Consider the following 27,890-nt stretch of genomic DNA (forward strand, 5'->3'; position numbering starts at 1 on the left):
AGATTGATCATGTCCCAAGAGACTGAAAATAAGATTATATAAACTTGAATGCAAACATATCATATGTTAATCTTAATTTTTTTTGTTGCTCAAAATTAATTAATTAGTTCTACTATTCTTTTTTTAATTGTATGGTGGGAAACACATTGGTCACTTCTGAATCATGTTGCATATTTGTTAACTCAAAAAAACAGTACACTTTTGTATCAATCAAACTCACTTTGTTAATATTCTTCATCATTATGGTTAATGGCTTAGCAAATGTAGAAGGAGTCAACCAAAATGAATCACTTTCTCTTGTATTAACCTTTTATTAATTGTTGAAGTTAAAAAAAAATGTTAAAACAAATTAAAATAGTTCCAACTCAAAATCAGTAGGGTGTAAGTAGGTTGTTATAAATATTTTTAAATTTTAGTCTAATTTAATTGTGTGATGCACAAACTTTCTCACTTCTTTTATTTCTTTTATATAAATAAAGGGTAGAACTATTATAACTCATTTAATCACTTTTTAAATCCCTCTACTTATTAAGACCATCATAAAAATTCAAAAATCCTTTTTATACTCACTACATCTCTTAAAAATATCGCAAATATGACACATTTGTCTTCACCTTCTATTTATCTTCAACATTCACAATTTTTATTTGAATTTGTAATATTTTTAACACTGTTCATTCACTCATTAGAGTTCCAATAATAACATATAGAGATTAAAAATATCATTAGCAAATTATTTGTTTGTGTTCTATATGATATTCTTGATTTGGAAAAAGCTTCATCGACAATATATGTAAATAAAAGACTAAGAACTGCCAATAATTCAGATTTGATCGAAACTTCACAAACTTATTTTCACTTAAAAAAATAAAATAAAGTAAAAGAAATTCTTGTGTTTTAAAAGAGAAACTACCAGACATGTTTCTAAGACAACTAGAAACCAAACTAGGCTTGAAGCAGTGAGTTTTGAATTATAAAAAAATACATAATTGTAATTTCACCTAAATCAAATGATGAATTTCATGACAAGGGATTTAGACTATAGACCAATACACAAAGAATTGGATGTTCATCGCATTTGTTCTTGAAATTGTTTTGCGCAAAAAAGTTAACTATTGTATTATGCTGTATTACTATTTTAATACAAGTGTATTATATTATGCTGTATTACATTAACACTGTATTATATTAATACTATACAACTTTTGGTTCTACACTGTACTATATTAATTTTTAATTATACATACACTATATTATGCTATACTGTATTATTTTTTTGGTGGTTAATTTCAATTATATGTTTGGAAATAATATTTATTAGTACTTAGCAAAATATAAAATATAGAACCTTAAATTTTAGAATATTTACATCAATTTTTCTAGTATAAATATAAATAATTATAATAATTCTTCATAGAGCTTATGTAAAAATAACAAATTCTGAATTTTTGATATCGTAACATTTTTTTTAACGGCGTTTTTCAAATGTATACCTTATTGATGATGCACCTTAAAACTAAATATCAAATTTTGCGATCATGATCAAGTCGAGTTTTACATGATGAAAGCAGCATGACACAAAAATTGAAAAAAATAATGGCCGGCAAAAAGTTATACAAGCAACAACAAAAGTGCTAATTACTTGGAAAATAAACAATCAAGAGCCGCTGATAGATATGAGTCATATGACAAGGTAGAGGAATACATATATCTGCATACATTTTTAACAAAGAGATGCATGTCCAAGAATACAAAAATGATTCACATACTAATATGCTAATAACAGGCTTGATAAAGCTACAACCTACAACATTACACAATTGTTGGCTTTGGCATTAAAAGATCATCTTTGTAACCAACTGGGTAGCTATAAAATGAATACTAAGTCAATCAAAGGGGAAAGCTTTGCTACAAAGACTTTGAAGCATTATTCTGTTGCATCACCTTCCTCCTCTGCCTCACTTCCTGCATCCCAAATTAAAGAACAACAAATATTAAATAACAAAAACAAAATCTTCAATAGACTTTTCATACTCCATAGAGCAAATCTATGGGAATCCACAAAATAATTGAAATACATCAATCCTGCAGGTCATAGTAACAAATTACAGATACACAATCATGCATATGCAACAAAAAAAATGCTTATATATTACAGCTGCTTTTTGGCATGACTACTTCATAAGTTATATATGATAGATAACATTATTATTCTAATCACATGGTTATGATTTTAGTTGGACATACAAAAGCTACGTGCATGAATCTGTATCATGCCACCTTTCATAAGTCAAAAATTTAAATCAAATCAATTTGGTTGAGCCTTCAAATTCCTATTCCAGTCAAAGGAGATGATTTTTCCAAAGGTAAAGAATGGTCCGATTACTTAAGCATATCAACCTTTTTTCTAGGCTAAAGTTTACCCCTTTCCATTTCACTAACTCTCCTCACATTACCTTGTGTCAACATTTGCATACATGATATACTTTCACGACGGCTAAAAACTCATTTAGTCCATGTATTTTAAGATTAGTATTTATTTAATCCCTGTATTTTTAAAAATACCTCGAAACATCTCTACCATTAAAATATTAATACCCCTACCATTATTTTTTATTTTTTTTCGCTTACTTTTACAATATTACCCTTTTATAATAATATTTTTGTTTGGACATTAATAAAATAATAATAATTAAATTACCAATTTAACTCTAAAAATAAAAAAAATTATATTAATTTTTAATTGTCAAAAATTGTATATTGTATTTGTACCTTATTTTACATTAAATTTGTTTCCATCCGTTGGATTTGAGAAATGGCAAATCCAAGATCCATATCGTCAGGCTATTTATTTCTGCACTTGTAACATAGGCGCTGCCAAAATAATCTCTCTTACACCTTAGTAATTTGATCATTTCAAACTACACAGGTTGTTAATCAAGGACTAATTTGATATAAATAAATATATTATGTTATTATTTAAAAGAAATAAAAAGGTAGGGATGTAAATGTTACTATACATTCAGTTATTAGCAATAATCCCCTGACTAGCGATTTTCTTTCTATTTTTATTTTTTTTAATTGAAGCAATTTACAAATATTTAAAAGTATTAAATACAACTTAGAATTCTATATAGTTCAAAAATCACCACAACTAGTGTCTAGCCATCTATTCCCGTGTTTAGGATTATATATACTCTTTCCATAATTGTGAAAGAGAAAATAAATTGTGGAGTCCCCACATCTTATATTGAGGAAGGTTTCTACCCTTTCTCACAATAAGCTCATTTTACAGGGTCCAATTACCCAGGCTACAGTCTCGGTGCTATTTCTATTTTTGAACTAATTTATTTATAAAGTTTCAGTCTTTAAAAATATATGTTAAAAACATATATATAAGTTATTAAAGAAATAGCATTGATATAACCACAAATAATTTTATAAATTATGACAAAAATAGAAAAAAAAGGATAAAATATTCAATTTTAAGTTATAATGTATTTAAGTTGGATACGCCGATACGGTGGTTGAAGATGTAGTTGCCATTGTACAAACAAGATAAGATATTACTTTATCGAAGCGGTTCGAAAAATACAAGCCTGAAAATAATTGTTTTATAGGAAAAATAAAAGATCTTATTCAATCATACTCTGAATTACACAATAACAAATTTTTTCTTAATAAATCCACTCATTAAATTAAACTCATATAGAAAGGTTGTAAAAAGATCCCAAACTAATTAAAATTTTTAAAAATTACCCTACATCAAATTATTTTTTTTGTACCATAAAACAAAACGATAGTCGCAAACTTATTTTGTACTAGGAGTAATGATTATGTACAAAAATGGGCACAGAAAGGTCTTTGGCTCTACAGTCTACTCGGTGATTCGTGAAATGCTTTCAAAGAGGGGACAAAAAGAAAAAAGAAAAAAGAAAAAAGAAAATAGAATATATTCTAATTTTTTTAATTAAAAAAAAAAACCCTACTATGTACTTTTATAATAACTCCCTCGAGTGCAATGTCTCAAAGGTTGTCTTCTTCGTCCCGCTGACAACCCAAAAGGCCGAAATGCAATGTCGTCGAATTCGATGGAGTCATTGATTCTCCAACTCCACGAGATCTCGGCGGTTAAATTCGGAAACTTTAAGCTAAAATCCGGCATATCGTCTCCCGTTTACATCGACCTCCGACTTATCGTTTCTTACCCTTCCCTCCTCCGCCAAATATCCAAAACCATCATCTCCTCCCTCCCCTTCACAACCAAATACGACCTCGTGTGCGGCGTTCCGTACACCGCCCTCCCAATCGCCACCTGCGTCTCCGTCTCCAACGACGTCCCCATGCTCATGCGGCGCAAGGAAATCAAAGACTACGGCACCGCCAAGGCCATCGAAGGTAATTTCAAGAAGGACGAAATCTGTCTGATCATCGAAGATTTAGTCACCAGCGGCGCGTCGGTCCTCGAAACGGCGGTGCCATTGAGAGCGGCGGGGCTGGTGGTGACGGACGCCGTCGTATTGATCGACAGAGAGCAGGGAGGGAGGGAGAATCTGAAGGAGAACGGAATTGAGTTGCATGCGATGATAAAGCTGAGCGAAATGGTTAGGGTTTTGAGGGAGAAAGGGAAGCTTGATGAGGAAACGGAGAGAGTGGTGATGAAGTTTTTGGAGGAGAACAAGAAAGTGGCGGCTTCGAATTTAGGTGGGGTTAGGGTTAGGGTTAAGGGTTTGAAGTACGAAGAGAGGGCGAATTTGATGAAGAATGAGACTGGGAGAAAATTGTTTCAAGTGATGGTGAAGAAGGAGAGTAATTTGTGTTTGGCTGCTGATGTTGCCACTGCTGCTGAGTTGCTTCAAATTGCCGAGAAGGTTTCTTGTTTTAAGTTATTCAATTTTCAATTTTTGTGCTTTAAATTGTAGGTACAAATAAGATGATGTTGACTATATTAGAGTACTTTACTCTGCCTACTGCCTGTTGTCTGTGGTTTGGTTGTTGATTTTGTGACATTTGGATGTAATAATGTATAAGAATGTCCAATATAATCATTCTGGATTATCTTTTAGAGTGCCATTTGTTCTTTTGTAGTAGTTCAATTTTTTCTCACGCAATTTAAGGGAAAAAGAGGGAAAAAAGAAGAAGTATATGCATCGGTGATAATATTACTTAACTAATTTAATATTGTTTTGTTAATCATTAATATTTCGTGAATGATTTACATTCATGTTTTTCACAGGGTTCATGATAGCACTGCACATAATACGATGCTTTATTCATCTGATTTTCATAAGAAAGATAGTTTGTTTGTTTTTTCTTCTCTCTAATTCTCATTTGAGATTTTCAGGTTGGACCAGAGATCTGCTTGTTGAAAACCCATGTCGATATATTGCCTGATTTCACCCCAGATTTTGGTTCCAAACTTCGTGCGGTATAGCTCCTCAACCCATTTTCTAGGGAAATAAACTCGACTATATTCTGATTTTGTGGATTCTTATGAAATGTTAATTAAGCAATACTAGTTATAGCTAAAAAAATTTCAACTCTTGAAGATTGCAGAAAAGCATAACTTCCTGATTTTTGAAGATCGCAAGTTTGCGGACATTGGTAACACTGTGACCATGCAGGCTGAAGGGTAAGACTCTGCGCTTCTATATTTCTTAATTTCTTTGTTCTTTGTGTCCTTGCTTCCTCTTGAGGGTTCCTGTCTCTGTGTCTGCAGTGGTATATTTCGTATATTGGATTGGGCCGATATAATAAATGCTCACATAATCTCTGGACCGGGAATTGTGGATGGTCTGAAATTAAAGGTTAGAATCAACTATTTGGTATAACTTTTGTTTGCCATGAAGTAATCAACTAATCTGTTTCTAATGTCACGCATACTATTGATTTACCAGGGATTGCCTCGTGGTAGGGGTCTGTTGCTGCTGGCTGAGATGAGCTCAGCTGGTAACCTAGCAAAGGGAGACTATACAGCAGCAGCTGTGAAAATTGCCGAGGATCATTCTGATTTTGTCATTGGATTCATCTCAGTTAATCCAGCATCATGGCCAGGGGCACCAGTCAATCCAGCCTTTATTCAAGCAACCCCTGGAGTTCAAATGGTAAAGGGAGGTGATGATCTAGGCCAACAATATAACACTCCATACTCGGTAAGTTCTGTTCGTTCACTAGCTCCCCTCAACGTGTTATTTTTCTAGCAATACTATCCATGAAAACTATTAATACAAACTTATCTATGCAAATGAACATGGGAATACAATTATTAAGGTAAACGTTAAAAGAAAGTCAATTTAATTGCCACATCACCCATTTTCATTTGTGGTTTTTTTTTTTTTTTACTAATCAAATTTCAATGTGCCAGGTTAGTTTATATTGGTTGAGTGTGTATGTCTAGTGTTTTGATAAATTTGTCACAAGTTGTAAAATAGATGTAAACTTGAGTGAAGAATTAGCAATTGAACAACCAGCTCCAATCGAATTAGCATTTTTGCCTTATGTTCAAATTTGAGAAGGCCTAACCGAAACATTTTTTCTTAGGGCCCCAGGTGCATTGAGCCAGCTGAAGGACTAATGGGTGCTAGTTACTTAATATAATCTAAGAAATAAAATCAGCATTTTACATGTAATGGAATTTTAGGCATGTTAATGAGGCATAAGGGGAAGAACTGTTGATTGCAAATTTGGGAGGGCATCAAAATGATTTGTTTTGGTGTGATAACGAAAAATTCTAATGAATAAACCCAAACCCTGGAATGTTTTGCCATATATCACTAGATCCTCAAAAGGTTAGGAAAATGAGGTAAAGAAGATCCATTTTCCTCCTGTTTTATATATGTAGGAACTTTATCTTTTCATGGGTACATCATTGCTATCACTAGATCCCCAAGAGATTAGGACAATAAGATAGAAAAGATCCATTTCGTCCTTTTTTTTTCACATATAGGAATTTCATCATTTCATGGGTACTTCATTTCTATGGACCCAAAGATATCATTTGCTCTGGTTTCTGAAATTGAGCTTCGTATACCATGCTTTGAAATTGACCCTTGACTAGAGAGAAAAAATTTTCGTTTATGACCAGAAATTTTCTGTAAATTGAAATGAGAAAAAGTTGGAGAGGAAAAGCTTGGGATTTATAATTTGGTAACATGTTTTATCTTTTCTTCAGGCAGTAAGCTTTGCTTAGCTGTGTCTAGATATCTTTTTGTCCTTGATTGGCTGAATTCCTAGATATTTCATCCTAAAGACTTATTTGTATCCATCTTTTCCCTCCATACATTGAACCAATGTTGTATCTTGTTTCAAAACAGGTAATTTCTCCAACTTCAAATTTAGCCTAGCCAACTATAATTTAACCAGGGAACAAGCTAGAAGGGGCAGAGTTAATGAACTAAGGTTAACTGGTGTTTAAAATAGTTGTAACTTGTACCTCAGTGATTTTATTCGAGAGCCTCACAGCCATGTGATATTCCCTTTGTCACACATAGTATGACTATTAAGATGCTTCTTGCAGGCTAACTAATCAAACTTGTTACACCAACAAAACAATAGCTGAGTGCTCGACTGCTCTTAACCTGTTCTATTTGGTTGACACTGTTGCAGCTTTAATAACTTTAACGTAAAATTGTTCTCCAGGTCATCTACGATAGGGGTAGTGACATAATTATTGTGGGTCGTGGAATTATAAAGGCAGCAGACCCTGCATTGGCAGCCCGTGAGTACCGGCTTCAAGGATGGGAGGCCTACTTGGCTAAGTGCAGCTGATCCTCCATTTAGGTCTGGACTTCTGCTCGCTTCAACGGTTGCGATAATGAACAGATGAGTCAAGTTCTGTTTAATATACCATGCATTGGTATGTCTTATGAAACCGAGAGAGTTTGAAGCTTTTGGCTGCATTGTACTTATAGTAACTTCTCAAGTCTGGTAATGCTGCTTGTCTGGTTTTCCCAATGAAACATGGTTCCAAGATTTCTGAGTGTTGTGTTATCAACAATATATGAAATTTATGAACGTGGTGTTTGGAGTTGCCAACCATCTCATTCAAAATTATCATATTGAATGATTCGGATGATTCCTCTTTTGTGGTTTGGATGGACACGTGGCAATGCGCAGTAGATGCCTTGGAAATTGGTATCGGGCAATCATCTTTAAATGTTGATATGGTAAAATGACCAGGATTACTTTATGTTTAGCAAAACGAATCCTTTTCTCTCTAATATTTTATAACCTACAAATAATAATGTTAAAATGTCAGTTTTTCCAACCGAAACAACTTATAATTTAAAAAAAAAAAATTGATAGCAGAATATTAAATAAAGGGATATTTTTTTTAGAAAAGGAAAATAGTTAATTTAGCCAAATAGAAAGAAGATACTCATTTTCCCAATGGTTTTTTTTTAAACTCTCATTTTCTCAATATAGAACTAATAATTTAACAAAGTGTTATTAATATATTAAAATATTTCTTAGGATGAATTGATTTTTAAACGCGAGCGAGAAGAAATTGATAAGATTTAATTAGTAACATTAAGATCGGTAAATGATATAATATAAAACAAAACTAGTAAAGAACAAAAAGGGCCAACATGAAGAAAACCCAAAATTGAAACCTGTCCTTTTTTGTATTTTCTCGAGAAATTTCTCTCTCCGACTTACAGCTCAACGGCTTTAATGGAAATTCTTCACACTCTTTCAATTGTCTTTCAACGCGCACACTTCGTATCCTTCGTTATTAATTGTTCACACACGCTCCCCCAACACCGAGCAGACTCTCTCTCTCTCTCTCTCTTCTGTCCGAATTAGGGTTCTGTTGGGCTGTGAAACATTATAATGCGCTTCTGATTTCAAATACTTTTCCAGGTAATTTAATCTTTTTTTCCTTTCTTGCTTTCTGGAATATTCTAAGATCTTAATCTAGATTTGTTTCCTCATTTCGGCATTTTAAAAAATTTGCTTTTTTTTTTCTCTTACGGTTTAGGGTTCTCAAAATCATATACGATGCTGTTTTACTGCCACATTTGTAATTCGGCCATTTTTCTTTTTCCTTTTTTTTTTGTGAGTGTTGAAAAGGAAAAAAGTGATATTTTCCTTTCTGGGTATTGCTGGATTTTGGCCCCAGAAAAAAAACTGTAATTCCGTCTCTTTGCGTGTATATATGTATAGGTATCTTCTACATTACCATCTTATTGGCTTTCTGGGTGACGAAAATGGGTAGCTTAACTTTCTTATAATTGAGTTATGCTATGTGGGTTTGTTGTGGTGATTAAATACTGATGGCAGTGTCTAATGAGATGATGAGGGAACTCTATCTATGCGAAAATGCATGGTGTATTTCGTGTTTAAAGATTTTTATGCAAGTTTTATTGTATTACGTTGTTTTATTAATATTACTGTCTCCCAATATTTGAGTTCTTGTGTTTATCGAATGATAGAAAAGAGTTTACCCTGATTTATGGTTTTGATTGAGATGTAATGGATATTTTTATTTGATTATAGGTTGGGAAGTCAAAACTTGACCTTGGTGCCTGCAAGGAAGAAGTCAAGAAGATTGACTAGGAAACAAGATCTGTTGGTAAGAATTCCTTCCCAACGAAAACTTTACTACTGATTAATGTCATAAACTTGTTGGTTCATTTTTTTTTATTTAAATTTTCATTTGCCTGGGCATGTTTGCTGTACTATTATTCATGAATTGGGAATTGATCTTTGAATGAGTATTGGAATCAAATAATGACGAAAGTATATAATGAACAGTTGAATGTTCTTTGGCCAAAATAAATTCACTTTGGCATGACTTAAGGCTGAAAGAAAAGATTATGTAATGAAAAGAAGACAATTTTTATGATGATTATGTATACATGTCAAACAATGTCGTAAAAAGGAAATATGTCATAGAATGCAGAAAATGTAGAATGCAGAAAATGTAGGAAACTACATTGCCCCTCTTATGAGTTTATCTATATATATAGTTTCCTTATATATATATATATATATATACCCTAAGGACCGGAAATAGTTAAAGCTTAGGGTAACTGGTAGAATTTGGAAAGAACAGTGATGGATGGAAGTGCTTTTTGTCTTGCAGCTTCGTGCAATCATGTTTTGCCGTCATAGCTGGTAGTTGAGTTTTATCTTGTTGGTGGGTAGTCTAGTGAGTCCTCTGGTTCATGTATTTTTTTGTTATGTAGAAAGCAAATTCTCTTTGCATGTCCTTGCACTGAATGCATGAGTGGGGAAGACGTGTCGTGACTCTTTATGCCTACAATTGTAATATCTATCTAAATATATTTCAATGTATTGCATTGCTGCAATGCCATGTACTTAGTGATATCGATTATTTGTAGCTAAAAAAGGATATCTGAATGAATTTATGAGAATTTATGAAATTGAGAAGAAAAAAAAAGAAAGAATTAATTAAGTAATTTTTAAAAATTATTTCGATAATAAAATTTTTAATTAAAAAGAGAGAATTTAATGTGTCATTTTTTTATTCAATTGCAAATTGATAATAAGAAAATTTGTTTCTTTGAAAAACTTTCCAGGAAACTCTTTCAAGTGCTTCATGGTTAAACTAATGACACAAAGCTTTAATTCCTGTTGACTCCGTTCATATGCATCATAGGCAAAGAGAAAACTAATGGCACTGCAGCAATGCAATATATTGAAATGTATTTAGATAGATATTACAATTGTAGGCATAAAGAGTCACGACACGTCTTCCCCACTCATGCATTCAGTGCAAGGACATGCAAAGAGAATTTGCTTTCTACATAACTCAAAAAAATACATGATCGAACGAAGCTGCAAGACAAAAAGCACTTCCATCCATCATTCTACCAATCACCCTAAGCTTTAACTCTTTCCGGTCCTTAGGGTATATATATATATATATATAAGGAAATTCTACCAGTTTTCTTATATGAGTTTCTCAATTAATGTTGGGCCCAAATGTAGTGTTGTGCAATGCTGCAAGTCAAACATACCCTTCGTGTAATACATTCACACACGCACTCTTTTTTTAAGTAAGAGCATCCCCACATTGTTAAAGTAAAATGTCACCAAAATACAAAAGAATAAAAATTTCAATATATATATTTTTTATTTGTTAGTATAATGAAAATTGTGTTTTTTGTTTGTTAGTAGCTTCCTCATTTTAACAAAGTTAGGATGCCCTCACTAAAAAATGATTATATATATCGGAGTGAGTTTTCAATTAAAGATCCATTATTATATTAAAGTCAATGATAAATTAAAAATAAAAAAACACTGGTTAATAATATATATGCATCAGAGTCTGTAATTTTATTTTTTAACTTATTGTTGATTTTAATATAGTTAAGATTCATGTATATATATTTAAAAAGTGGAAGAAGAAATCAATTTAAAGGGCCATTGAGATCCGGATCCAAAAGCCCAGAAAACTTCAAATTGGACTATGACCCAAACATTAGAAAACATTCACCTAAACAAAACCCAAACAGAACCCCAGAATCAGCTTACACTCGACCTCTCCCGGAAGCGGTATCGAGCTGATTTTGCAGGTGCAAATCCGTTGATTTTAATTTCTTTTTCTCCAAAATTTTCATTTCAGTTCTTATTATTATTATTATTATTTTTCAATAAGTTCATTGAATTTGTTCTCTGTTTCTTAACCAAGAAAATGATTAAATAAAGTCTTCTTGTTGATTCAGGTTTATACTCGTAAATAATATATCATGCCGGACACTCAGGCTCTTGTGAATGACTTTCTTAACAAGCTTAAAAAACGGTGACGTTTTGGACAGTATATTTTAATTATTCTTTTTTTTTACTGATTTTAGGAGCTGATTTTGTTTGTTTGTTTTGTGAGTGGCAGTAAGATCGAGGGCTCGCAAGCAACGGCAAGGCAGACCGCGGAGCTGCTTCGCTCTGTGATTTCGCAGCAGCGCGTGCCGTACACAAATCAGGCTGGAGCTTTAATTGATGCTGTCAAAGCTATTGGCGAGCAGCTCATTGCTGCCAATCCTGTTGGTTGGTTTTTTTTTTTTTCCCGTTTTCTTTTCGACTATTAGTTTGCTCTTGAATAAATACAAATATGGTACTTAGTCATGTTAGTTATTTTTAATATCATTGTGATGATATCACCTTTTTTCTGCTGAATTGATTTTTATCAAAATGTTATTAACTTGAACTATGTTAATTGTTTTCATCGCTCTTAATTTAGTTTTGTTGTAATCTAGCATCCTCCAATTAGTAGTTTAGTACAGCTAATATAGTGTATGTGCTGTAGGTAATTTGGCATAGTTACCTCTGAGGTTGGGGTCTTGTACAATTATTTATGTTAGGCACCAGAACTTGCATTTGTTTGGGGCATGCATTAGATAATCTGGTATCTACAAATTTATTGTACTTCCATAGCAAATATTCTTCTTTTCTTTTTGAATCACATGGATGAAACTATGCATTCTGCTGTTGAAAATTAGTACTGTTGCTATATTCACTATCAAATGGATTCGGCATCGCTAAGAAACCTTTTCTACAAAGTTATACTTGGTTTTTTATTTATGATTTGTTTCTTTTATTTCTTTCCCTTTTGTGGCTTTTCAATTCTCCCTAGCACTTTTTTCCAGATCCTCTTTCCAAAATTAAAAATGATTAATTTTCTTCTTTGTTTGTGATTTATGTTTTCTTCACTTTTCTGATTGATTAAATGATATATCAATGCAGAGCTTGCCGTGGGTAATATTGTGAGGCGTGTTTTACACATCATTAGAGAGGAAGATCTGTCTTTGACTACGGCTGCTATTGGTGGGCTGAACTTATCTGCTGTAAGTGATGATGAAAATGATGATGATCGAGATGGCGACTCAACTCTATCGGCAGCTGCTGTTGCTGCTGCTGCTAGAAGTACTTTGCGTCCACCTTCTTTGCAAACTCTGCTCGAGGACACACCTGTCTCTGCAGCTGTTCCTCAGACTTCCTCATCTGGGGGTGATTCTGAAGGAAAAAGCAAATGTGTGTTACTTTTTTTTTTATAAAGTGTTTTTGATAATTCTTCAATCACAGCATCTTCTGTTATTTTCCCTAAATAAGCTTGTCTTATGTAACACATGTTTTAAATATGCAATCGGATGCATCTTGGTGATAAACTGGTGTTCCTGAATGTTTTAGCATTGATGATTTAGTTAATTCAGCCTTATGATGGTAGATAGTTAACATACTAGTTACCTTCACAGCTGCTGATAAAAGTTCAAGAAGTCGGAAGCTGAAGCATGATGTTATTGAAGCGGTTAATGAACTTATTCAAGATATTGTCACTTGCCATGAACAGATTGCTGAACAAGCAGTGGAGCATATACATCAGAAGTAATTATTCCTTTTCCTGATTTCAACTAGACAATATGTTTTTTCTCCATACTTGGACTTTATTTTCAGGAGAATTGGATGTCTACATAATTCCTTTTTACCTGTTAATTTAGGATATATGTATTCAGTTTGTTGTTTATGAATGTACTACACTTAAAAATGCATGCAATATCTCATTTAGAAGCATATATATATGCTCTTTTCATTCTTGTTAGGTTTTTTCTATGTCACTTTCTTAAGTCTAAAAGAATAATGTTGTTTGTCTATTCTCATGTTGTCTTCCCAAGGAATTGTAGGATGATAATTTCATGTATCGATGATGAACTGTAAGCAGTTTTCATATCTGGCTTGCAAGCATTCCCTTTTAGTATGATGTGGAGGTTAGGTTGTCGGAATTGTTGGTGATTCATTGACCTGAGGGCTAATTACGGTGCTGGCATGAGTATAATTGACTTTTAATGACTTTTCTGCACAGAACTAAGCTGGGCTGTGTATTTCTGTATTGATCACTCATTTGTGCTCTTTAGAACTTAGAAGTGCAGGAGGGTAGGTTATGAGGGGATTTGGAAAGTAGGAATTCAAATGCTTAAATTGATAGGCATACTTGGGCAATAAGGCGTTTAAATGCTTCACTTGTATGATTTAACTACGATTTGCAACAAGAGCGGCATCATTCATTTAAACATAGAAGATTTAGAAAAATTGTATTGGATGTGTTAGTGCTAATGAACTTTTAAGCATTTGGTGTTTCTGCTTTTTTCCTTCTAGGTGAAAGTGAATATGTTTTATTTAACTCATTCAACAAATTGCAAATTTGGTAAGGTGGTAGCTGCGACTTTGCTCATGTTATTGTTTGACTGTGTAACGAGTTCAACTGTGTGCTTTACTGCCGAGAGAGCTCTAATGAAGCTGTTTTTTGATTTTGAGGGGCAACTTCATTAGCTCTTTCATTAGGATAATAATATATGTATTATATTCGTATTCTCCTTAGAGATAAGGATAAGAGTGTAATAAGTGTGATGTGATTTAAAGTAGGTAATGAGTTGTAAAGTAGATTCCTTAGTGATAAGGATCAATAATGCAAATAGTGGATCCCTTGAGCCTATAAAAGAGAGTCCATGGTTTGTATTTAGGCATCGAGTCTTGGAGTGCAAATAGTGGATCCCTTGAGCCTATAAAAGAGAGTCCATGGTTAGCAGGGGAAATATTGTGATTCATGGCCTTTATCTAGTTTGGGTCAGCTATGGCATATTATATATGTTCTCTTGTGTCTTATCTCCTATATTGTCCAATACATGTATATGCTTATTTTTAAATTCTTCATCTATGTTTCTTCCTACCATTTGCTACTTCCATTAATTTTAGCTATTAAATGTATTTTCAGTGAGGTAATATTAACTTTAGGCAGTTCAAGGACGGTGTTGGAATTTCTTTTTGCTGCAAAGGAGAAAAAAAGATCATTCCGGGTATTTGTCGCAGAGGGTGCTCCAAGGTTTGTGCAATGGCTTGCTATTTGTTGATTGCAAAGAAATATTTCACTGGCTACTTTGGCTCTGATGTTCTCTCTCTCTCTCTCACATTCTCTGTTTGGTTGCTGTTCTGCTACTTCTTGTTTTATAGGTATCAGGGGCATCTGCTTGCAAAAGAATTGGTAGCAAGAGGTTTACAGACCACACTGATTACTGATTCTGCAGTTTTTGCCATGATTTCCCGAGTAAACATGGTATGTTTGGGCCACTTTTCTCGTTTGGTTTTGGATTTCCTGAAATGTTTTTAGCTTGATCTAAAATTTTGCAATGTTAAGGTTATAGTTGGAGCTCATGCTGTCATGGCCAATGGTGGGGTTATAGCACCTGTTGGGATGAATTTGGTTGCACTTGCAGCTCAGAAGCATGCTGTCCCTTTTGTTGTACTTGCCGGAAGTCACAAGGTAGTTTGGTGCAACAAACTGCTTAACTAGAAAATTAAGTAAAATTTAGAAAGCCCATTTTCCTTAACTGCCATTCCTAAATTCGTTGGTCTTGTGTATGAACTGGTGTGGAGTTTAAGATGGTGCTCAGTTATTCATGTGAAGTGAACTTCCCTTTCAGATAAAACTGATCACTAATGTAAGGAGTAGTATGTGCAAGATGCAAATGTGTTTATGAATAGTATGTGGGTGTAAAAGCTCATATTCTTTGTACCAAATATTATTGAATGTTGGTTGAATTAATCTCTGTAGCTGCAGTCCTTTTTAATGCATCAACATTTTTGCTGGGTATTGAATTGCATCTGGTTGTAATAACATTGTAGTTGGAGATAAATCATTGAACTCTGGTACTTCAGTTCTGGGTATGATCTTTTTGACAAATGTGGTTGGTCTATATGACAGTTATGCCCCCTCTATCCGCACAATCCTGAAGTTTTACTGAATGAGTTGAGATCCCCATCAGAGCTGCTGGACTTTGGAGAATTCTCAGACTGCATGGATTTTGGGAGTGGCAGTGGTTCCCCTCTTCTTCATGTGGTCAATCCAGCATTTGACTATGTTCCACCGAAACTTGTTAGTCTTTTTATTACTGACGCGTAAGTTCAACTGCCCTTTTAGCATGAGACAGAGACAATCTACACCTTACGTGCAATTTTTATGCAATATATATATATATATTAAGATTACTTATTTGATTTCATCGTAGAGTACCAGTTTTCTGGCCCCTTTATTTTCCATTGGTGTTCCAGTTCTATCTCTCAATATATTTCATTTTTTTTCCTCTGCTATTGCTGTGTTGTTCTGCTAATTTCTTTTCTTCTTCACAGGGGAGGGCACAATCCTTCATACATGTATCGGTTGATTGCTGATTATTACTCAGCTGATGACTTGGTTGTGCAGCGAAGAGCTACTGCTGGGAATTGATTTTGGTTTGTATCATCTATTGTGTAAGTAGTCTTTTTGTGCCAATGCTCTGGTGGAAAATTGTTGATTTTAACAAAAAGGATAATCTTTTTAAATTGACATAACAATTGGTACTCTTTCTGTTTGTTATGATTCCAATAAACTTAATTGATGTTGCAAACTGCTTCATCTCAGGATATAAAATAATTAAAAGATGACAATGAGTGAATGCTGTAACTTGGTATATCATTTTGAGCTTTGACTTTATCTAATCTTTGCCCTATTTTAAGGTCAGGAATTTATTACGGCAAGAGCATTAGCTTTGGGTTTGAGAAATTTCAAATCACTGAATTTGGAGCTGAGCTGATGCTGTAAAAGAACTCAGGGACATAGCAATTGCGAGGCAATGGTGTGAACTTAGTGCAAATTTTAGGGACGCAAACAATGATAGGATAATTTTTGTTGGCAGAAATTTTAAAATGTAAAATAGAGGCTAAGAGTTGTACTCAGATAAAAAGGTGGATACGGTTAGATAATATTTTTTGATTGTATCAAGGTTGGTGGTCAAGTGCTGTATTCTTCTTCATCAGTGATTTTCAGACGGACGGTATAACATTGTTGTATTGCTTGTTGCTTAAAATTTTCATAGCAGAACGTAGCTGTTGAGATGTTTCCTAGAATAATTTTCTCGTCTTTGCATGAATAACATTGGAGAATAATTATCTGTTTAACTGTGTGTTTTCTTTCGTTCCTCGACGGTTGAGACATGTTACTTTTGAGTAATGATATGAGCCCAAAGGTCGACATAAATGAGTGCCATGTGGATGCCTCCAAGAAAGAAACAGGGCGTCCAAACGGCATCATGAGAGTGACATAACGTTTCTGTCGGGCTCAATATATCATTACATGTTACGTTTTGGAACATAAACCAAGGATTTGAAATGCATTATTATACATTAATCCCCCTGACATAATAGGCCGAACCCTTTAAGCCATTTGAGAAGGGTCGAGTGTTAAAAAGGGAGTAACAAGAGCTACGAGACTAGTCTCTTGACTCGCATTACAAGAGGTTACATAAAACTTCGGATATTAAAATTAAGGCGCACATAATGCAACTTAGATAATGAGAAATCAGCAGTAACTTTGCAAACAGTGGAAAATGTTACATAAAAATGAGAATACAGTTTTCATTGATGGTCTACATCGAACCAGAAATACAGATAAGTCCTGGCATATATAACTCGAACTAGCTGCAGCACAAGATCTCCACTAGTCAAAACAGCCTTGGCACCTCCTTCAATTCGAGTATGCAAAACAGTAACACTATCACCATTACTCTTCATTGGAGTAGATGTAATACAGCTACGAGCTGTACTCACGATTGGGCATGAGAGGAAGTCCAGTGGATTCGTCTCACACTGAAGTACACACCCATCTATAGTTAACCTTCCACTCCGATGGAGAAAGCAGCAGCCAAGCTCTGCTTTCACTGTTAAATTCGCCAGCTTGCATGTGGATAGAAACTCCAAGGCACTGCCCAAACAAAACAAATATTGCATAGCAAATTTTGTTGCTTGAGATATTATGCCGGTCATTTTCGAGGATCCTACTTCATATTTTTGGATAACTAAATCTAAAGGAAGAGGCTTGGTATAAAACAGCTCAACCTTAAAATATATAACAAGATCTTGAAAAAGAGCAACCAGCACATCACAATTATTCATCTTATGTGATGATTTATTATATCTACCTGTGAACCATGCATAAAGTCTGTTGAATTAAAGTGTCACTCCTATTAAAGGTATCTTCTGTAAAATCCAACAATATGAAAGGGTCCTCATGTAATTGTAATTAATCTCCACAAAACAGTATAACTTAATCTGAAATAAAAACCAGAAAATTTACAAACCTGTCCGAATCTCGAGAACAGATGAGGGTTGTTTCATCAGGAAGCTCACCTCCACCGACCTGAAAAGTAAGTTCAGAGAAAAGGAAAAAGTGGAAAACATTTAGATGACAGAGATCTTATTTCTCTCTCTTCTGCTTTCCAACCAAGAATAGAAAGTGAGAAGCCATGTTTTTATCTTCAGTAGGCAATTACTTTGCGATCATAATACAAAAAGGAAACCAAGGAAATAAGTGACAATAGCCAGCTTTCATGAGTTGCGCTGAAGGCAGATTTGTCACTCAGACGAAGCTGGTTTACTCAATCATATCGTTTCTCATATTGGATTGATTCCTTGAACCCGCATGATAATGGGATTAATCTGATGTTGACTTGTGCAATAAAGTTCCCTAAGGTTAACCAAACTATGAATTTCAAATTCACCAGTCCTCGTATGACTGCAAAACTTAATTAGACATTATGAGCCCTATATGAGAATAGGGTTTAAATTTTGGGATTTATGGTTTAGGTATCTGCATTAATCTGTGTCTCTAGTATAGATAATTTTTATTTACTTTCTCTTTTTTTTTTTTTTATGACATGAGACTATTGCTCAAATTACAACTCATATTACATGAGAGTATAACTGATATGTACAATCCTATATATATACTGAGACCTATTGATATTAATGTTGATATGACATTGCTCAGATTTTTTTTGTAACCCTCTCAAATATTCGAGGGACGTCAAACTCCCCTCCTAGGAGAAAGACTGCATTCACTCGAGCTCTGGGACTCTAAGGAAAGAAATATAAATTAAACCCCTATAATGCGCATACGGAGGCTCAAACCCCTTCCCTCACATTTGTGAGGGAGTGGCTCTAGCCACTTGGGCTTAGCTCAAGTGGTTTTATTTACTTTCTATATGAGCATGCCATTCACTCTTTTTTTCATTTTGGGAGAAGAAACAGTCAACCTACAAAGATAATAAAATTCAAGCAAATATAATAACAATTAATGTCAACAATAGCCCCAAGAGGTGAAGAAATTTTACCCATCACCTCACACAGTTCTACCACAAGTCAGAGTTAATCCAAATTCATTAGTTGGGGGCAACGCCTCAGGTCAACTTTGAATCAACTTCAGAAGAATAACCTTCCATTAATAACTTATACAATTCATTTTTAAATTAATTTTAACAATAAGTCTGTATCAAACATATCTTGCAGCTCATTATGTAGAATATGAATTAAAGAATAAGAATTCTGTTGGACTAAATGACTGTAATGAAATATGTACAGTAAAAGGACAAATAGTGTGCCCCTCTTTTTTCTTTTTGCCTTTTTAAATTTTCATGATATTAACAGTCCAAGAGACTTTCCTAACCAAGTTTCTATAGTGTAAATTACATCGCGGAATGGGAATAATCCTTTAATTGTTCACATGGGTGTATTATTGAGAACAAGGAACGATTGAATAACGACCAAATTAAGTCAGGCACAGTAATTTGTATTCGCACACAAATATGGGTAACGAGGATATATTTATAATTTTATTAATAATATATAAATAAATTAGATAATTAATAATTTTTTTATATACTATAAGAGTATAATGATAATTTTTATTAAAAAATATTATTTTTATTATTAAATTAGAATGTAAATATTTTTTTTAAACATTAAATAATTTTTTTTTCTTTACCTAAACGCGTGTGTTTTTGTCCTTTTCCCAATTTTTCCACCCCAGAGTCGACATTTATCATTTTCTCGTTAACAAAAGAAAATTGCATAAAATTAAAAAAACCATCAGTCACTGAAAGAGAGAAACAAAGAAGATGGAACCTAAAGAAGAAACCCTAGCAACAATCCCAGAAGAAGAAGAAGATGGAGACACGGTTATTCCCGACGTTGAGAACAACCCTAAACCAACAACAAAAGACAACTCTTCGGACTCGAGCGATGCCTCTGACTCAGACTCGGACTCGGACTCTGAATCAGAAGACGAAGCAAAACAGAGCATGGAGCTTCAAACCCTACAGTATCAACTATCCAACGAACCCTCCAATTACGACACCCATGTTCAAGTAACTTCAATACACATATTTATTGAGTGATTTTGTGGATACCCGTTTGCTTGTTCTTCTTGGGTTGCGATAAAAATGGTTTTTATTTTTATTTTTTCAGTATATAAAGGTTTTGAGAAAAATGGGTGAGATAGAGAAGTTGAGACAAGCTAGGGAAGCCATGAATGAGATTTTTCCATTGACTCCTGCTATGTGGCGAGAATGGGCGAGAGATGAAACCTCTATTTCAACTGGGTATCTGTCATTTCCTTTTTGCAGTGGTTTTTGATTTCGTGAACAAATTTTTTTTCGCTTAGAGATATGGATGTTTATGCTAGTTATTTGCTAATGTAAAAAGGAACAAAACCTGCTTAAAAGGTATTAAAGAAAGAAAAAAAAAGAACCAATTTGAAGAAGGGGATACTTATGGTGGGAGTTCTATTCTTTGGGGTTTAATTGATGGGAAGAAGAAATAGCTTATATGTTTACAGAATTAGACATTTGATCGCGGAGTTAGTTGAGGAAGATAATTAATTACAATGTCTGATGTTTTTTCTGTTGGCCTCAGCTAATTGTTAAGATTTCATACTTTTTTCTGGTTTTACATAGCTGTGACCTAAAGCTTAATGTATATATTGATAATTACACAATCCGTTTCTTGCTGATACTTGGCTTTAATCTGTAGACCTGAGGCTCTTTTGGGAGTTGAGAAGATTTACGAAAGAGGAGTTTCTGATTATCTGGTTTGTTCCCTTTATGCTTACAGAATTTGAATTAACACTATGCATGAATTTATGATTCTTTTTATTTTTTATTTTTTGAGAAAGATTTTATGAAATTGAAGCATTGTAGTAAAGCATACTAGTTGTAATCTTGATTCACTTTGTTTTTATTTTATTACCAAGAGGTGCTAACAGTTCATGATGCACAAAAGATTGGGGGGGGGGGGGGTTTGGGGGAATCTTCTTGGTACATACATAAATTTTAGTATCTGTATCATTTTCAACCAAAAAAATAATTTTACAGTGGCTGAAGAGCAGCATTTTCATTTATATGAAAGTTCAATTGTTATATCGTCTGTTTCCGTCTCCTTTGTGGTAAATAAAGTCCTTGATGATGGCAATAAGAATCACAGAAGAAGTTGTTAATTTCATATCTGGAGATTTTCATCATAGCAGTTCATTGAAAGTGAAGGCAGCTGAAAACACTTTTTTCTGATGCAGTCTGTCCCTCTTTGGTGTGATTATTTGAAATTTGTGCAAGAATATGATCCATCTATACGCGAATTTTTACCTGATGGCATTTCAAAGGCAAGGAATCTATTTGAGCGGGCTGTTACTGCTGCTGGTCTGCATGTTTCAGAAGGCAGTAAAATATGGGAATTGTACAGAGAATTTGAGCTAGATATATTTTGTAGGATTGATGAGACTAACTTGAAGGTGAGATATTTCAATTTATTTTACTTTTTTCTTTGGGGGGGGGGGGTTAAATAACGAGTTTATTACCATCTAAAGAAAGAAAAAGGGAAGGGACTTTTTTTTTTGGGGGAAGGGGGGGGGGGGGGGGTTGTGCAACCCTAGCACATGAGAAGCATTCCAAGACCCTTGCTGCTTGTTTTGCAGGAAAAGGAAAAACAGGTTCAGCGGATTCGAAGTATATTTCATCGCCAGTTGTCTGTTCCCCTTGCTAACTCAAGTGCAACTCTTCTTGCCTATAAGTCTTGGGAGGTCGAACAGGGGGCTGTTCTTGATGTTGAATCTAGTAATCTAGACGGAATTTCTTCTAATGTTGCCTTAGCATACCAAAAGGCATTGGAGATGTGTAATGCACGAGCTCATCTTGAAGAGCAGATTTCCAGGCAGGATTTATCTGACTCAGAGAAATTTCAGCAATACATGGTAGATGAATTTACTATCATCATTTGATAGCTTTTTATAATAAGTAAAATCTAGCTGTAAAAATTTTATTAATTTCAACTTTTTTTTTTTTGGTGGATTTCTTCTTATGGCGTTAGTATTTTGGTTTTGTGTAGCTTACAAATAATATCTGCACTTTAAATATCATCTGTTGTTTCTTAGCAAATAATAGTAATAATAATAAGTAGTAAATAATTAATATCTGCTCTTTTAACTCTTGGCCCCGGGGGGGGGGGGGATGCAGTGTCATTATTTTCCTTCTCCTTTTTCTATTTTGTGCTTTCAAGTCTAATATTATTAGATTAATCTGTTATGGTTGTAGATATACTTGAAGTATGAGCAATCTTCTGGAGATCCTGGTCGAGTTCAACTTCTTTATGAACGTGCAATTACCGACTTTCCTGTATCAAGTGATCTCTGGCTTGATTATACTCAATATCTTGACAAAACATTAAAGGTTTATCCTTCTATTTTCTATTTTAATTCTTCTGTTGGCTTTATACTAATCCACTCTCCTCTTCAGGTAGGTAATGTTGTGAGAGATGTTTATTCCAGGGCTACAAAAAATTGTCCCTGGGTTGGAGAACTTTGGGTACGATCTTTGCTTTCTCTGGAACGTAGCCGTGCTTCTGAGGAGGAGATATCCACTGTAGGTTTAATTGTTACCCTTCATTCTGAGCTTAATCTATTTTTCTGAATGTAATTAATTTTGATTGTTTGAAGTTCAAGAAATAATCAGCTTCATCGGCAAATTTCTTGGCAAGCACTTGATTGTGGGAGTAACTGAGGAGAAGCATTCCCTAGTGTTTTTTTGTTCTTCCTCTCCCCTGAAATTGCACTATATTTCCCTTGAAGACTAATTTTTGCTTTAGCATTTACACCTGTACAGAAGCAAACATGAATCAGAGAGATTTAGTGGGCAAATACACCTGTGCAAGCAAATTAATGCATATTAAATACCGTGGTGGTTGTTGGAATACTTTAAAAAAAGTGTTTTCTTGGTGCTCCTGCTCCTTTTATACTTTCATAGCATTTTAATAACTGGGTTGTTTAAACATCCTGTACTTATTTTCTTTACAAACGTCTTTGTATTTTTTAAATTTATACAAGATTTTTCTAATTATATTAATAGCAATAAGTTGCATAAACTCAAATCTTAATTTCATTCTGCCCCTATTACATACATATGGGATTCACCCATTATTTCATCAAATTTCCGTTACTCATTTCAGGTCTTTGAGAAGTCACTACTATGTGCTTTTTCAACCTTTGAGGAGGTAAAGATATAAATTTATGTCTACTGTACATACCTTGATTTCTTGAGTTGTATGATTTGGTATATTTCTACTTCTGATTCATCATGTATTTTTTTGTTAACTGGTTCTTTTTTATTTCAGTACCTAGATCTATTCCTTACTCGAATAGATGGTTTGAGGCGGAGAATTTTATTCTCTGGTGAAGTTGAGGGTGTCTTGGATTATTCATTGATAAGGGAAACCTTTCAGGTTTGTAAACTTATACCGTTTGCTATTCAATATTAAAATTGGTTATACTCCTTAATATCAAGAAATTGAAGCTTTCCAAATCATACCCAAAAAATGTTCAATTGTGGATTACTGGATGGAGCTAGTTGCTAGATGATACTTCTAAGATTCAAGAAAAATGTTGTTTTATGTATGGCTATCAAGTACTTTGGCCCGCAATTGTGGCATATTGGTCTTATGCCAGCATCAGGTATAACATTGTGGCTGGCATAGGTACCATTGGAATTCTGTGTTTCTGTTGAATGGTTTCCAGCAGCTATATCTGTGCCCAATGTTGTGGTATCCCGTCATTAGTGCTTTTAAGTGAAGTTTTAAGTTTCCTTGTCAAAAGTTTGTTACATATCAAGTAGAAAGCACTGCACTGAAGCATTGGTACTTCTAGATAGCTTGTCCTGGATGCTAGATTTCAATCCATTGCTTTTATTTCTTGGATCATGTTTATCTTTGAGGACTTTTCTGGCCATAGATAGAGCTGACTGGTGCTACCATCATCATTGGTAGGACAAAAAAGTCAAAATTCCTATGGGATGCTTTCTGACTTAGAGAAGATGTCTTCAAGAATTTGTGGATTTAAGTCTTCACATGATATTGAACTATTGATAGTCTAAACCTCAGTTCGGGATGTATAGCTGTCTTCAAAGTTTGTGCTCATAAACAAATAACCTATCTGTCTTTATGATACCACTTAAATTTGTTAGCTTTCTGGGATTTGGAGGTTGTAAATGTCCATAAACACCAGTGTCTTTTCTTCCTTTCAGCGTGCATCAGATTACTTATCAGAACAGATGAAGAATACCGATGGTTTGCTTCGTTTGTATGCTTATTGGGCGCATCTTGAACAAAGTATGGGAAAAGATATGGTTTCAGCTCGTGGTGTTTGGGAGAGGCTACTTAAGATCAGGTTCACCAATTTTAATTTTTGCCGGTGCATACATAGCAAAATTTCTTTATAAAGTAATAATATAGCCACAAACTCTTGTACAAATTTATCTTTTTTTTTTTTGAAAAGTTGTACAAATTTATCTTGTACAAACTGATATGGCATGATTAAATTAGTTAAATTAAATATCTCTTGGCCCACATGATTTACTTTTATTATTTTGTATTTTCATTCAACCAATGAATTAATGCCACATCAATTTGTACAAGATGAGTTTATACAAGAGTTTGTGGCTGTATCATCACTCTTCTTTATATCTATATATATTTTTGGATAACCCATGCTTCTATTAATGCAGTGGTGCAATGTTGGAAGCCTGGCAAAGTTATATATCTATGGAAATTGAATTGGATCATATTAATGAAGCTAGATCCATCTACAAGAGATGCTACAGTAAAAGATTTACAGGGACAGGTTCGGAGGTAAATTTCTTTCGTCTATCTTCTTTAATTAATATTAACTGCTTAACAATGTACCTCGCTGTTTCCATCTTGTTTGTTTAATTGGTTTTATTTGTAAACACCCGAATCTTGCATCTGAATTTATGATAATTAGATGTTATTTTAGATATGTGTATCTGTTAATGTTCTTTCATGTCTGGTTCCAATGCATATTTAGTTAAACTGCTCTTTGCTGCATTTTGGATTAGTTGATATATTCCTTTCCTAAAAAACAGAATCATTCAGGACATATGCCATGCTTGGCTGAGATTTGAACGGGAATATGGTACACTTGAAGATTTTGACCATTCTGTGCAGAAGGTATGCGCTCTTGCTGCAGTTCCACTTCTATATTTAAATTCCAAGTTTTCACCTATTATTTGTTTGACTGATGTTTTTGATGCGTTTCAATTGCTTTTAGGAGCTCGGATATGTAGAAATATAAATATTGCATTTCTTAATACAATGATATCAATAATTACATGTTATCCACATTGTTGTTGTTAGTTTTTACATTGCAAGTGTCTTTCTCATTGAAGCCTACTGGAATTGAAGTGAGAATATATTATGCTTGTTGAATAATGATTAGAAGTAATCACCTTTTTGAGTGAAATTTGCCCAATCAGCTGTAGTCTTCGAATGATGTCTAGTAATTTGTGTGTATATGCATGTGCACTCATCTTGGTTTAGCTTGCTATTTTAAATATTCTGCCATCTTTCTTAGGTTACACCTCGTCTAGAAGAACTGCGGCTATTCAGGTCACAACAAGAATCCAAATCTCTTCCTGAATCAGCTGATCAGAAAGAGCATTCTGTTAAAAAAACTGGTCGTGAAAAGAGAAAATCAGACTCGAACATAAGTTATGAACAGTCTCCTGCTAAGCGGCAGAAACATGCACCCCAGAAACCCAAGAAAGTGCATGACAAGGAAAAGCGACAGGTGCAGAACTTAGCTGAAGAAAATGAAGGGAGAGAAACCAAACAGACGGTTGAGGAGCAGCCGAAGAAACAGCCGATCAAAGATGCTGTCCCTGGAAGAACCAAAGGATTCACAGATGAGTGCACTGCATTTTTATCAAATATTAACCTTAAGGCAAGTAGACAAACTCTCCCTTGCTTCCCTGTTCAGTGTTCATAGATTTGGAAAGATTTTATTTTACCTGTTTGTTCGCTGCTGGATAAGCAGGTCCCAGACATAACTGTGATGGTTACAATGTTTGCAGGCCACTTATGAAGATTTGCGACGATTCTTCAGTGACGTTGGTGGGGTTTCCTCTATTCGAATTCTGCATGACAAGTTCACTGGAAAATCAAGGGTCTCTTTCTTTCTTTGATTCCATCAATTCCAATATTTGTCTCTTTCTTTTATTTGTTTTATGTGCTTGAAGTAAGAAATAGGAAGCAAGCTGTTTGAGCTTCCAAGTACACATCAGTCATGTCCTCGAGATCCATATTGAACTCCTGACTACAAACTTTAATAGCATAATGTGCACATTGTGAATTGCTGCATGGGCAAGATTTCTGGGAATCACGGTATAGCAGGAATGCATAGGTGGTTCATGGTGCAATTTGATTTACTTTGGATGGAATTTCAACATGTATAGATGGTTCACAAAATGTTGTATGTTGTTCTTTGTTCATAAGGTTTGAACATAAGATTCACCATATCATAGCTTACCCTCAACTTTGAATTTTAATTCTGAAGGTGCTGCAATCAGATATTTATACCCTCTGATGTCCTTGTTCAGGGGCTGGCATATGTGGACTTTATCGATGATGAACACCTTGCTGCAGCTGTAGCCAAGAACAAGCAGATGTTCCTTGGGAAGAAGCTAAGCATTGCACGGTCAAATCCAAAGCAAAGAAAGGATTCTAGTGGTGAGAGGGCCCCAACAGAACATGGTACGCTAAATGAATAGTGTTTAAAATTGTTGTTGCTGTCTTTTCCATCTCTAAGTATGTGTGCATCCGCTTGATTTCTGGGGCACATGTTAGTTCTAGCCTGTGGATGCCTTCCCTCCATTCTTGTTTGCCATAGCATTTTACATGCAAACAGCAAATGTGTGTATCGGCTGTGCATGCATACATTAACCAGAAGTTGAAAACGTCTAATTTTGTGGATGACCAAAATAGTAGTAGCTGATTTGGGAGGAATTGCTTTTCTAGAACAACTCAGAAGATCTGTAGTTTTTTTTTTTTGGGGTGATAACTCTGTAATCCCTCGGTGCTTTGGATTGCAACTAGATCATATAACATGGAATAATTGTTGCTTTCATCTCCTTCTTGTTCTTGCTTTGGGGCTGTGCAATTTTCATTTTCTAAGTACTTGAGTGTAACTTGCAGCACAATCTCACCAGCAGACTGGAAATGCTGGGACATCGGCATCCAAAGAATCATCCATCGAGACTTCCAAACAGTCTAGAGGCCGTGGTGACAGCGTGCAGCTCAAGGGAAAGAACACATTTGCAGTGCCAAGAAACGTCAGGCCACTTGGTTTTCCTGCAATTAAACCAAAAACCGAGGAAGGGGAAGATTTGAAGCCCAAATCCAATGATGAGTTCAGAAAAATGTTTATTAAGAAGGACTGAGCCTCTTTTTGTTCTTGGGATCAGTCATTAGTCGTTTCTGTGTTGGTGATACTACAGTGATGTCAACTCTTTTTTGTAACTGCCTTGGAATGTTTTAAACATACTTATGGGGGATGAAGTTGGACTTTATTGGAGGGTGATTTCGGCTTTCGGTGACCTCACTTTTTTTTTTCTTTTTTCTTTTTTTCATCTACATTAGCGAATTTAGTCATAAATTTGTGAAGTAAAAGAAAATAAGATAAAGTAACCTTATTTAAGCTTTTTAATACTTCCACAACTCTTTTTTTCAGT

General features: G+C 34.4%; 4 protein-coding genes across 11 annotated transcripts; 3 read left to right on the forward strand and 1 right to left on the reverse strand.

Moving 5' to 3' along the window:
• Window positions 1-3,977: 3,977 nt before the first annotated feature.
• LOC18040260 (uridine 5'-monophosphate synthase) lies at window positions 3,978-8,037 on the forward strand. The gene is made up of 6 exons (XM_006431354.2): window positions 3,978-4,871; window positions 5,345-5,428; window positions 5,550-5,632; window positions 5,720-5,807; window positions 5,898-6,152; window positions 7,639-8,037. The coding sequence occupies exons 1-6, from the start codon at window positions 4,077-4,079 to the stop codon at window positions 7,765-7,767; spliced, it is 1,434 nt and encodes a 477-aa protein (XP_006431417.1). The 5' UTR covers window positions 3,978-4,076; the 3' UTR covers window positions 7,768-8,037.
• Window positions 8,038-8,574: 537 nt separating this feature from the next.
• On the forward strand, window positions 8,575-16,859 carry LOC18040261 (translation initiation factor eIF-2B subunit beta). Of its 5 annotated transcripts, none has more exons than XM_024184161.1 (13): window positions 8,575-8,862; window positions 9,499-9,574; window positions 11,367-11,543; window positions 11,694-11,770; window positions 11,858-12,012; window positions 12,709-12,996; window positions 13,218-13,347; window positions 14,732-14,839; window positions 14,968-15,070; window positions 15,152-15,277; window positions 15,719-15,912; window positions 16,144-16,263; window positions 16,510-16,859. In XM_024184161.1, the coding sequence occupies exons 4-12, from the start codon at window positions 11,718-11,720 to the stop codon at window positions 16,238-16,240; spliced, it is 1,254 nt and encodes a 417-aa protein (XP_024039929.1). In that variant the 5' UTR covers window positions 8,575-8,862; window positions 9,499-9,574; window positions 11,367-11,543; window positions 11,694-11,717; the 3' UTR covers window positions 16,241-16,263; window positions 16,510-16,859. The 5 variants fall into 5 exon arrangements, with proteins under 5 accessions (XP_024039929.1, XP_024039927.1, XP_024039930.1 ...); XM_024184159.1 differs by having other exon boundaries at window positions 16,515-16,859; XM_024184162.1 differs by having other exon boundaries at window positions 16,144-16,245.
• A 338-nt stretch (window positions 16,860-17,197) lies between these two features.
• LOC18040287 (F-box protein SKIP5) lies at window positions 17,198-19,871 on the reverse strand. Its single transcript, XM_024185141.1, has 3 exons — window positions 19,811-19,871; window positions 18,129-18,243; window positions 17,198-17,752 (listed from the first exon to the last, which is right to left on the reverse strand). Exons 1-3 carry the CDS (start codon window positions 19,869-19,871, stop codon window positions 17,407-17,409), a joined length of 522 nt encoding a protein of 173 aa, XP_024040909.1. The 3' UTR covers window positions 17,198-17,406.
• On the forward strand, window positions 19,870-27,755 carry LOC18040306 (squamous cell carcinoma antigen recognized by T-cells 3). Of its 4 annotated transcripts, XM_006431367.2 has the most exons (16): window positions 19,870-20,192; window positions 20,293-20,426; window positions 20,857-20,914; window positions 21,395-21,610; window positions 21,794-22,069; window positions 22,410-22,544; window positions 22,611-22,736; window positions 23,320-23,364; window positions 23,485-23,592; window positions 24,390-24,532; window positions 24,870-24,993; window positions 25,258-25,332; window positions 25,736-26,104; window positions 26,235-26,327; window positions 26,760-26,913; window positions 27,355-27,755. In XM_006431367.2, exons 1-16 carry the CDS (start codon window positions 19,944-19,946, stop codon window positions 27,597-27,599), a joined length of 2,550 nt encoding a protein of 849 aa, XP_006431430.1. In that variant the 5' UTR covers window positions 19,870-19,943; the 3' UTR covers window positions 27,600-27,755. The 4 variants fall into 4 exon arrangements, with proteins under 4 accessions (XP_006431430.1, XP_024039783.1, XP_006431427.2 ...); XM_024184015.1 differs by lacking the exon at window positions 25,258-25,332; XM_006431364.2 differs by lacking the exon at window positions 27,355-27,755 and having other exon boundaries at window positions 26,717-26,805.
• Window positions 27,756-27,890: the final 135 nt, after the last annotated feature.

The sequence above is a fragment of the Citrus clementina genome, unplaced genomic scaffold (genome assembly GCF_000493195.1).
Source record: "Citrus clementina cultivar Clemenules unplaced genomic scaffold, Citrus_clementina_v1.0 scaffold_5, whole genome shotgun sequence".
Taxonomy (NCBI): Eukaryota; Viridiplantae; Streptophyta; class Magnoliopsida; order Sapindales; family Rutaceae; genus Citrus; species Citrus x clementina.